The sequence below is a fragment of the Hydra vulgaris genome, chromosome 01 (assembly GCF_038396675.1).
Source record: "Hydra vulgaris chromosome 01, alternate assembly HydraT2T_AEP".
Lineage (NCBI taxonomy): Eukaryota > Metazoa > Cnidaria > Hydrozoa > Anthoathecata > Hydridae > Hydra > Hydra vulgaris.
Genome location: NC_088920.1, coordinates 70,514,586 through 70,527,100, shown reverse-complemented (window position 1 = coordinate 70,527,100; position 12,515 = coordinate 70,514,586). Strand labels below are relative to the sequence as shown.

Here is a 12,515-nt window from a genome sequence, read left to right as displayed (position 1 = left end):
GCTAATGCAGATTGATTAGGCTTGTTTTCATTAATGCTCTTCTGATGTTGACGCATCCGCGTACTTACTTGCATTTTTGTTTCACCTATGTAAACTTTGGAGCAGTTGCATTTTATTATATACGTTCCAGGTTGGCTGTTACTTGGTAGTTTTGTTTTTGTTTTTTGATGTTAATAAAGATCTTAAATTTGGGTTTGATTTAAATACTGCTCTGTACCCTGCTTTTCGGAATATTTTTCGAAGTTTTGGTGAAAGGCCTGGTACCCAAGGTAAAGACACTACAGGAAGATTGTTGCATTCTGATGGAATTTTGTTTTTATTTTGTCTTTTTTGATGGAATTGGTGTGTAATATTCCTCAATAGCTTTTCATCGTACCCATTTTCAATAAACATGTCAATTAAAAAATTTATTTCGTTTTGCAAATGATGTTTACTACAGATGGAGTAAGCTCTGTGGAGAAAACCTTTAAATATAGCTGTTAAAATATTTGGATCGTGATTTGAATGCGGTTTAATTTGAATGTTAGTGATTGCCTCTTTTCGATAGACTTTGTACTCATATTTTCCTAGTGTGTTATTTGTAATGGTTATATCAAGAAAGTTAAGCGTTTTTGTTTCGTTTTCAACTTCAATTGTGTATTGTATTGCAGGATGTTGTTGATTTAAAATATCTTGGAACTGTTTTGCTTGTTTGATGTTAGGAAATCTTGCATGACTATCGTCAACGTATCTTAAAAATGATTTTAGATTAAGTGCAGGATTTTTTGTCAAAGCCATTTTAATTACATTATTTTCATGGAATTGTAGAAAAAATTCCGCGAGAACAACCATGAAAGAAAGTCCGATTGGTTCTGAGTTTTCCATTACGTGAATCTCATTGTTCCAATGAAAATAACATTGATATAAGCAAAGTTCTATGAGTTGCTTTATTTCAGGTATACTTAGTTTTGTTAAGTTTTTATATGATAAATTGTTACTTAATTGTTCTAAAAGTATAACGGTGGCTTCTTTTAACAGAATTGACGGGTACAAATTTACAACATCATAAGATACTTGAATATATATATATATATATATATATATATATATATATATATATATATATATATATATATATATATATATATATATATATATATATATATATATATATATATATATATATAATAGATATAAATATTACATAAAAAACGTCAAAGAAGACATTAAAAAGAAGCCATAAACGATTACATAATAACGTAAATATAAAATTAGAAAATATTATTTGATTCCTTTATTTGGATAATTTTTTTAAAAAGAGGTCTCCAACTGCTTGTTGAAATTTTAATGCCATTGTCACGGTTAAGAAGTATTGGAGCATGTTTTATTTCTTGGTATGTTAAGGCGTAATTAATTTCAAGTGATTCTCTAACTCTACGTTCATTGTTCTCTGATTTTATTGCTAGAGTTTTCGGATTTGACCAATCAAACATACCATTACATTCTCTACCATGTTCGGTTGCACCAGATGCATCCCATTTACCTTTTAAATAGATTTTTTGATGTTCAATGCATCTCGTTAAAATTTTCTTTTTTGTTTCACCAATGTATATACTGCCACAAGAGCATGTGAGTTTATAGACACCGGGATTGCTATTTGGCATTAACTTAGACTTGTTGTTGCATAAGATGTTTTTTAACGTAGGTGGTGTAGTAAATATTATTCTGACATTGTAAGGTTTAAGTTCTTTTCTTAGTTTTGGACCTATTCTTGGGAGCCATGGAAGTTTAACTGTATATTTAAATGTTTCTGTTTTATTATAATTTATTTTAGAAAGGTTGATTCTTTTCCGAATATAGTTCTTAGCAGTTGTTTCAAGCTTTAATCTATCGTGTCCATTTTCTGCAAACATGTTTACTAAAAACTGTATTTCATTATTAAGGTATTTTTTGGAACAAATTTTAACGGTACGAGATACAAAACCTTTAAAAACACCCATAACTATTTTTGGATTAACGTTTGATGCAGGTTTTATTTGTATATTAGTGATAGCCGATTTTCAATGGATTTTGAAGTTATAGTATGAGTTATTAGTATTTGTTACAGTTATATGCAAGAAGTTTAATTCTTTTTTATTGTTTTCTTTTTCCGAAGTATATTTTATTGCTGGATCTTGTTCATTTAACAACTCCAAAAACTTATCATGATTTTGTATTGAGTCGAATCTTGCATGACTGTCATCTACATACCTTCTGTAAGTCTTTGGCGAAAATGACCAACCTCAGCAATAATAAGAGCTTTTATTTCCAAACGCTGTAAAAACGCTTTAACAACTACGACCATTAAGGACAGACCGAATTCGGGACCTATAGGTTCCGAATTCGGTGTAGATCTTATCTCATTTCTGTATAAAAAATAACATTGGTTAAGGCAGAGTTCGATTATTTCATGTATATCACTAAGAGTTAGTTTGGTTCCTTTTTTTGAGATTATCAATATCGTTGTTTAAAATATCGATAATCACAGGAATCGCTCTGTCAATTGGAATGGAGGGATATAACGCCACCACATCAAAATAGACTTGAATTTCACTAGGATCAATTAACCAAGATTTTGCTTCGTTGACAAACGAGAGGAGTTTAATAATCTTGTTTTGTTTTGGTTTAAGGTTGGTTGTATAATTTTTACAAGATGCTCTGATGATCCATATGGTGGGGTACCTATAGTAGAAACGACTGGCCGCATTGGATAGTTCTTTTCTGGCTTGTGAGCTTTCATGACTCCATATAAACGTGGAGGTACGCAGTCAAAAGGGTACATTTGAAAATAAGTCTTGTTATCTAACTTTTTTTGTTTTCGTAACCTGCATAATAGTTTCTGTAATTTAGTCATAAGGGTTTGAGTCGGGTCATAGTTGATAGTTACTGAGTGTTTAATTTCCTCTTCTAATTTATAAAATGCGTCCTCTTCGTTTATAAGTACAAATCCTGTTCCTTTATCAAATGGATAAACTGTATGCCAAGTATGGTAGTATGTAGCAAACTGATAAAATGGCATCTGTAAGTCCGTTTTGTATGTAGAGCAATTTAAAAAGTGGTCAAATAACCTAAACGTAAAAAATTTTTGTGTTTTTTTTTTAATAAGATGCTTAATTAAGAGTTGGGTTTCACATTAAATATATATATATATATATATATATATATATATATATATATATATATATATATATATATATATATATATATATATATATATATATATATATATATATACATATTTATATATTTTTTTATTTAAGTATATATTTCCAAATCTCATATTATATTATATGAGATTTGCATACATTTGATCTTTGTAAAGTAGTAAATTTTATTTTAGATGAAACCAAACACAAAGTTAATACGAAAAAATTCTTTAGATGTTGAAGATGCAGTCAAAGGTGTACTTAAGGGTATGTCTATTTGAGATGCAGCTAACAAATATAATTTATCAAAATCTGCTGTTGGTTGGGCTGTTAAAGTGGCAAGATGTCAAAATCTGCCTGAAGACTATAAACACATCACAAACATTGAAAATAGAAAAAATTTTCATGCTTCTGATGAAAGTGCTATTGTAGATTATTTGCATATGTCTTCAAACATGTGCTACGGTTTAACTAAATTACAAACTAGGCAGTTAGCTTACAAGTATGGTGTTGCATTGAATTCCAAAAATATTCCTGAGTCATGGCACCTAAATAAAATGGCTGGAAAGTAATGGATGGATGGTTTTTTGTTATGGCATCCAAAATTATCACTAGGTAAGCCAGAAAAAATTAGTCTTGCTCGTGCAACTGCCTTTAATCAACATACAGTGTCCATATTTTTTGATAACTTGTTAGAAGTTCAATTAAAATATAAATTCAAACCTGAATGTATTTTTAATGTAGATGAGACAGGGTTGTTAACAGTAACAGATCCTCCAAAGATTATTTCAACTCGTGGAACTAAGAGGGTTTGTCAAGCTGTTTCAGTAGAAAGAGGGTCATTGGTGACAATGTTGGCTTTTGTGAATGCTATTGGTAATACAGTTCCACCTGTATTTATATTTCCAAGAATAAACTACAAAGATTTTATGATAAATGAAGTACCAACTGGAAGTTTAGGGTTGTGTAACAAAAGTGGTTGGATGACAAGTGAAAACTTTTTAGTTGCAATGAAGCACTTTGTTTTCCATGCTAAGCCATCTGTGGAGCATCCAGTGCTGTTATCATTGGACAATCATGAAAGCCACATTTCATTTGAAACAATAAGATTTGCAAAAGAAAACTCTTTGATTTTGTTAACATTTCCACAACACTGTAGTCATAGATTGCAGCCTTTGGATGTTTCAATGTTTGGGCCTTTTAAATCTTATTTTAGAATAGCTCAGAATAAATGGTTGGCTTCCAATCCAGGGAGGATTATGAACATATATAATTTACCTCAGTTAGCATGTGCAGCATATAATCTGTCGTTCATAATAAAAAATATTTGCAGTGGGTTTCATAAATGTGGGATTTATCCACTCAATAGACAAATATTTGGGGAAAGTGATTTTATATCTTCTAGTGTTAGTGACAGACCTCTTCCACAAATTCAAAAAATTAAGAACCAACATTTGTATGAAAAAAATAAGCAAGTTTCTTCCAAATCATCTGTTAAAATAGTTAGTCCAGAAACCATAAAGCCCAACCCTAAAGTACCTCAAAGAAAAGATATTAGAAAAAGATGACAGCAGAGTAAAAGTACTATATTAACTAAAACTACAGAGAAGATAATAATTAAGAGGAAAAGTTTTGAAGCTGGTAGAAGTAACACAAAAAAACAAAAAAGCAAAATTGACCTTAAAGAAATGAAAGAAACAGAAGACTCTAATGCAGTTTTTTTAATTGATTCATCTGTAAAAAATGTGCTTATCAACCAAGAACAACAAAACACTTGCAAAGTACGCAAATGCAACTAGAAAAGTTCCATTGAGCCTGCTTGGATTCAGTGTTTTACTTGTCAATGGTGGATATGTGGTAATTGTAACAATAACAGCAAGAAACGTTATTATGAATGCAAATTATGTGAAGTTAATTGTTAATATCTTTTACACTTTCTTTGATATATTAAAATTTTATTGCATGTTCTTTGCAATACAATTGCTCCACAAGCAATAATTGCCTTTTCTTCTTTGTTTAAACATGAATGAAATGAATTTTTTTTAATATCTAATAAGTTGCTTTTTATTGAGTTTTTTTTTAAAGTAAATTAAATACATAATACGGTAGATAATTAATTAAGTCAGGAGAGGGATGCTGCTTTACCTTGTTTTACTAAAAAAAATTATCAATCTATTTTTTTAAATGAAATTTATTGTGAGTAATTTTAATTTTTTAAATAAAAATATTTTAGGTTTGTTAATATGAGGACATGGGTATGTCACCTTACAATGAAAATTTCTTATGACTTACATTTCTACCATATAAATAGCTTTTTCGATTTCCCTAATGATAAAAACTTCCTATACTGCTCCACTGGCTTGAAACTTACTTGTGTCCTCTCTTCTCTTATTAGTTTTTTAGATTTGTCTCATTCAGTAATTTTTTTGTCCCATGCAATGAGTAGTTCTTAATGAATGGGGCAAATGGCTTGGTCCAATAAAACTCCCTTTTTTACCAATAGGCCTTTGCGGAACCGATTTTATGTTTTACTAAGTGATAGTGCAATAGTTAATTGTTATCAAACTATTTTAATGTATAAATTAAACAACTTTATCAACTTATAAAATTTATTTTACGAAAACTGTCCCATTCATTAATGTTCTCCCCTAAATAATGATTCCTACGCAAAACGATTTGTAAATACTCTACTTCAGAACAGTTTAAAACCTGTAATTAACAAACCAACGCGCGTAACACGCAATACTTCTTCAATTATTGATAACATTATCACTAATATTGCCATGACTTGCCAAATCAAAAGTGGAATATTAAAAACTAATATCAGTAATCGTTTTCCAAATTTTCTTATAAATTACTCTTTAATTCCTGAATCTAAAAATTTATTTGCAAGATATGTAAGACAAATAAACAACCAATCTATTATAAAATTTCGAGAATTATTAACAGAGATTGAATGGAACCTTTTAACCGAGTGCAATGATGCTAATGATGCATACAACTTATTTTTACGGTTGTTTTTTCCTAAACAATACGAAAGATCCTTTCCAAAAATTAAAAAAAAATTCCAAAAACTTTAATTATCCGTGGATGACAAATGGTCTTAGAAAATCATCCTGAAAAAGCAATGTTTGTATGAAAACTTTTTAGAAAATAAAACTTATAACAATGAAATTAAATACAAAAAGTATAAAAATTGTTTTGAAAGAATAAAAAAGCAAATAAAAAAAAGTTATTATTCTAACCTCTTAGAACATTCAATAGGAAATAGTAAAAAGACATGGAAAGTAATTAAAGAAGTTACAGAGAAAAAACAATTACAAAAAAACACCACTATTCCAAATTGATTAAAGCTAAACTTAAACAGACAAATATTTGATAAGAAAGAAATAGCTGAAAACTTCAACAAACATAGGAAAAAAATTAGCAGCAGATATAACTCCTGGAAATAAAACATTTCAATCCTATTTTTAAAAAACATACTATGTAATGGATGTAATCGGAACTGTCTCTAAATGAACTTCAAACATTCTTTAATGCGCTTAAAATAAATAAAAGTGCCGGGTTTGATGATAATAATGTTAATGTTCTAAAAGATGTTTTTGATGTTATTAAATTACCTCTTTTGTTTACCTTCAATCTTTCAATAACAACTGGTATTTTTCTTTTTCAATTAAAAATAGCAAGAGTAGTCCCTGTATACAAAAATGGCGACAATTCAATACCATCGTACTACAGACCTATATTTATCTTTTCTTGTTTTTCAAAGTTGCTTGAACGTATTATGTATAACAGACTGTATAGTTTTCTTGAAAAACATAATATCTTATACAGAAAACAGTTTGGTTTCCGAAAATGGCATTCAATACATCATGCAGTAACTGATTTAGCCAGTCAAATTCTGCATGGGCTTGCTAAAAAAAGTTATACTCTCGGCTTGTTCATCGACTAGTCAAAAGCTTTTGACACTGTTGATCATAAAATTCTCTTGTACAAACTAGAAACATATGGAGTAATAAATGACAACTTAAAATTGCTGCAAAGTTATCTTAAAAATCGAAAATAAGGAGTATCTTATGATTCAACATGTACAAAGTTAGAAACAATAAGCTACGGAGTTCCTCAAGGCTCTATTCTTGGACCCTTACTATTTCTGATTTACGTAAATGATATCTGCCTATCTTCAAACATGCTTAATTTTGTTCTTTTTGCTGATGACACTAATCTTCTTTATACCCATTCCAATATGAAAACAGTTTTCTTTACAATAAATCGTGAGCTGGAAAACCTTAATGACTGGTTCAAACAAACTCTCTTTGAATATCAGTAAAACTAAGTACATTTTCTTTCATCGCCAATCTAAATCCGATGATTTATGAAACTTCCTCAGCTAATAATAAATAACAATATAGTAAACAGAGTTTCATCACTTAAAATCTTAGGAATAATATTAAACGAACATCTTAAATGGAAAAATCATATTATGCTGGTTGAAAACAAAATTTCTAAAACTATAGGCATTATGCATAAAACAAAACACCTTCTAAGTAAAAAATGTTTAATAGACTTGTATTGCTCTTTTATCAATAGCAACTTAAGCTATTGTAATATTGCTTGTGCAAGTACTTGCCCTTCAGCATTAAAAAATATGTATATTAAGCAAAAACAAGCCAGTAAAATTATATGTAATGTGCATAAATACGCCCACTCCAAGCCGTAACTCCAGGAAATTAAAGCTCCTAATGTATATGAGGTAAACGTGTTCCAAAACTTGTTATTCATGTTTAAATATCAAAATGACATGCTTTCAAAATCCTTTAATAACCAATTTCTTAAAATTAATCAAAAATAATTAACGAGGTGCTCTATCTTTAGTTTTAATTTACCTAAGTCAACTCTCAAAACATCTGATTACTCAATTTCATATAGAGGGCCTCGTCTGTGGAACATATTTCTTAATGAAACTATGAAAAGTATAACTTCAATAAATTGTTTTAAAAATATAATTAAGCAGTATTTACTTGAATTAACAGACACAAACATATTTTTGTATTTTTGAAATGAAAAAAAAAAAATCGTGTAATATTTATTTATTTTTTGCAATTTATCGTAATCTTGTTGTAATTATGTATAAACTTGTTTTATATAACGAGTATTTGTAAATTTATATAATGAGAAATTTGTAAAAAATATTTTACGCTTACTATAGGGGCTTGGTGACAAGACTTCTGTCTTCTACTTGCTCCAGTCGTTATTAATTTCTTTATTTAAATTTTATTGATAAAAATTGTCAAACAAGAACGTTGTAAAATGTTTATAAATGACGAATAAATGTTTTTTAAAAACATTTTTATGAATTAAAATACTTTTTAATAAACTCATAAAAACTTTTATAAGTATTTTATAATTATTTAAAGTGTTTTTTAATTATCTTTAATTTATTAGGAATCTTTGACTTGCATTTTTAACTTTAATTCTACATATCGGCTTCAGATTTTGCTATTTTTACTAGCGGTTCATCGATGCCTACTTTTAACCGATGCCGATGCCGATGGCTTTACATGATTTTACACTTTCGATGATTTTACAGGCCGATATCGATGCATCGGCCCTTAAATCAAATAAGTAGTATATATTGGATATATGATCGAATTATATACTGGAATGGAAATGCTAGATTCCATTTCAGTTACAATGAAAACAAAATTTTTGTCTTATTAATTAGAGGTAATACTTTTAAATGAAAAGCTCGTTTTCTAAACATTAACTTACGTCATTCTGTTTGAATTAAAACGATTTCGTTTTTTTTTTTATTAAGTCATTACTTCTAATAATTAGCAAATTTTAAGCAAATGTTTGTGCAAAATTTAATTATGTAAGATTTCTTATATTGAATGTTTATTTATTATACGCTTTTAATTTAATAATAAACTCGTTTTTAATTTAACTTTAATGTAAATATAATGAAATATTTTAATAGTAAAGAATAACAGCAAGAGTTTCGAATCAATTAGTTTTCTCTTTCGATTCTCATTTATTCAAAGTTTATATAAACTTTTATTTTCTCAAAAAATAACTCTGCTTATCGGAGAAATGATATGCGTAGACATTTAGCCATATTCTTTAGTTACAGATCAAGGATTTAACAAACTAATAATGCATCTTGAACCTAGGTATACCATGCCCTCTAGAAAACATATGACCGAAACTGTTGTTTCTCTTATTTATGAAAAAATGAAAATACAAATTATGAATGATGTAGCAAAAGCGGATTTTTTAAGTTTCACCACTGACGGATGGACTAAACATCACAATATTCTAAGCTTTTATTCTTTAACAGCACACTGGATAAACTTACAGGTACAAAGATATCAAAATTTCTAAAGGATTCTTTAAATGAATGGAAAATACCAACTAACAAAGTGCACTTTGTCCTCTCAGACAATGCTGCTATTATGAAATTGGCCATAAAAGAAGCTGGTTTAGAAAAAATTCTCTAAGTTGCGCAATCCACACTCTTCAACTTTGTATAACCGACAAGCAAGCAAAAAAAGCTTTTTAAGTAGCAAACAATTGTGAATGATCTTATAACTAAAGCTAGAAAAATTGTCTCACACTTTCACCATTCTTCGTCCTCCATGGACATACTACATGAAATTCAACAACAGCTAAAGTTACCCCTACATTCACTTATACAAGATGTAGTTACGAGATGGAACTCAACATTTTACATGCCAGAAAGGTTAGCTGAACAAAAAACCTCACTAACATTATTTTTTATTAGAAATCAAAAGTGCAATGCCTCAAGTCTTACAGAAGACCAATGGTTATTGTCTGAGACGCTTATCTTAGTTTTAAAGCATTTTGAGGCGGCTACACTAGAGATGAGTGAAAAAAGGGCATCAGTGTCTCAAATTGTTCCATTTATAGTGTCATTGGGAGCGTACCTAGCCTACACTTCAGAAAATGCAGGTGAAATAAAAACTATAATATAAGAGTTGAAAAAAGATTTTATTTCAAGGTTTTCCAGCTCTGAATATAATAAAAACTTGAACATTTCTACAGTTTTAGATCCAAGATTCAAACTGAGTGATGTCATATCAGATGAGGAGAAAGAGACTATAAAATCAAATATTCTAGAACAATACATGAACCTAAATAAAACGGATATTACAGAGAGCCTTATAACTACCGACAACTTAACTCAATCAGATGATGAAACAAACGCTTCATCTGAATCAACCCAAGTATCTAGCTCTCCACTCAAAAAATTAAAAATGGCAGAAAGCATATACAATTTTTATCAAGTTTCAAAAATACTACTTGAATTAACAAAATCAACGAAAGCGAAGAACTGTAAAAAAACTTTCAATAGAGGCACGAATTTATTTTGAGAAAAAGGAAAAAATGTAAGTTGTAATAATTTTAAAATAAAAACTTTGCTAACATTTTGTTCTTGTCTAATTTATATTAAACTATTAAGGAAAAAACGTTATTCCGAATTATTATAATAATAATAGTTATGGAAATAAAATAATATTGATAACATTCATTAATTGATAATATTTTAAACAATAAAAATTAGGATTTTTTATTATAGTTTGATTTTTTTATTTACTTACATTTCCTATAGAGTTGACGAAATAAACTTTTACTTATCACTGCCTAATTTGCATCAAAAAGAATGTCCTTATAAATGGTGAGGAAATTACAAAGAAACATGTATAAAGAAACACTCTAGTAGCAATAATATTTTAGACCTCTCACACCTAGCAAAAAAATATTTAGGAGCTCCACCTTCTTCTGTGTTCAGCAAAAGATTGTTTAGTACTGGGGGAAATATTTATGAATTGACACAGTCCCGACTAACTGCAAAACATGGAGAACATCTAGCTTTTGTGCATGCGAATAGGCAATTTTTTGGAGAAATGGAAACAAAAAAATAGATTCACAGCTTTATATAACATATTTTTATGAATTTTCATAACATTATGAAAATTTATATTTCTTTCTAACATTACACAATTTGTTCTATTATGCTTAAAATATGTTATACTTTATGTTTATATTTTTTAAATTTGCATTTCTTGATTTTGAACTTTTTGCATAGTTTGGATCCATAAGTTGTATAATTAAATAAAATTTAAAAAGTACTCGAAACAATCGGCATCGGCCGATAGTTATCAAGGCCGATGCCGATGCATTGGCTAAATGGTCGATGCATTGGCAGGCCGATGCCGATGCATCGATGCACCCCTAATTTTTACAAATGGCGGGCTATTGTTATAAATAAAAGAATTGGTTATTTGCTTCTCAAAGTTAGCCTAAATTTTATCTTTTTTAAAGCAGGTGTGGTTTTGAGACATTATTTTCAGGCTAAGATTGAGTTTAAAATTAGTTCGACTGTATTTACAGTAAAAAAACAGATTTTCTTTCTTAAAAACTTATAATGTACTAATATTAGTCTTGATTAATCAGATATTTTGAAAACTCAATTTTTTTCTTTAATTTATAAAACTTGATATTATATTCGTTATATAAACTCAGCATTTCCTCGCATTTCAAACAACTTTTTTACTGCATGAAGTTGGTACATCAAAACATGAAAACTTTGAAAAAGTCAACGTTTCATGAAACTTCAAACCCCAATAACTTTTAAACCGCTTTGAATTATGGTCTCAAATTTTCAGGTTTTTCTTATGAAAAGATTTAAAGATATTCCTGAAATTTTAAGAAAATTCATTTACTCAACTATTTCAACTTGCCTCATTGTTATAAAAACAACTCTTAAAAATGCTATTTTGTTATTATAACAGCAAAGTGTTAATAAAAAATAAACTATAACAATTAAAGAATTTTAAAGCAAAAAATTAATCGATTAATTGTTTGTTAATTAATCGATCAACGATTAATTTTTATTAATCAATTAACCGTTTACCACCCCTACCCATACGGAAAATTTTCATGGAAAATCTATGAAAAAAACCCATGGAAAAACAATGGAATTTCTATGGTTATTTGGAACACGTTTCATTAAAAATCCATAGATTTTCCATGAAAAATTCATTCCAAGTACCCAAGGAAATTCCATAGTTTTGCCATCCATGAAAAAACCATGGAATTTCCATAGGTATTTGGACCACTTTTCAAAAGAAAACTCGTGTTTTTTTGATTTAAGTGGTCGTCCATAAATTACGTCAAGCAATTTTTGACCGTTTTTGACCTCCTTTCCCCCCCCCCCTCCCTCGTTACAAAAAACGCACCTAAAAAATAAATTAAAAAAAAAAAAAAAAAAAAAAATCCAAACACTTAAGAAGCAAGTTTTGTACAAGTCGTCAAAAAACCAACAAA

General features: G+C 28.8%; 2 protein-coding genes across 2 annotated transcripts; one reads left to right on the top strand and one right to left on the bottom strand.

Annotated features, from left to right (window-relative positions):
• Nucleotides 1-1,250: 1,250 nt before the first annotated feature.
• Nucleotides 1,251-2,323, bottom strand: LOC136074680 (uncharacterized). The gene is made up of 2 exons (XM_065787019.1): nucleotides 2,230-2,323; nucleotides 1,251-1,981 (listed from the first exon to the last, which is right to left on the bottom strand). Exons 1-2 carry the CDS (start codon nucleotides 2,321-2,323, stop codon nucleotides 1,251-1,253), a joined length of 825 nt encoding a protein of 274 aa, XP_065643091.1.
• A 1,416-nt stretch (nucleotides 2,324-3,739) lies between these two features.
• On the top strand, nucleotides 3,740-4,732 carry LOC136074679 (uncharacterized). The gene has a single exon (XM_065787018.1). It carries the CDS (start codon nucleotides 3,740-3,742, stop codon nucleotides 4,730-4,732), a length of 993 nt encoding a protein of 330 aa, XP_065643090.1.
• The last annotated feature ends 7,783 nt before the right edge of the window (nucleotides 4,733-12,515 follow it).

Bases quoted from the DNA above. Each gene is read 5' to 3' on its own strand.
- LOC136074680 (XM_065787019.1), bottom strand. From the start codon at position 2,323: ATGGTCGTAGTTGTTAAAGCGTTTTTACAGCGTTTGGAAATAAAAGCT. The intron at 1,982-2,229 runs GTATGTAGATGA...ATCCAAAAATAG, and splicing joins TCGCCAAAGACTTACAGAAG to TTATGGGTGTTTTTAAAGGT.
- LOC136074679 (XM_065787018.1), top strand. From the start codon at position 3,740: ATGGATGGTTTTTTGTTATGGCATCCAAAATTATCACTAGGTAAGCCA.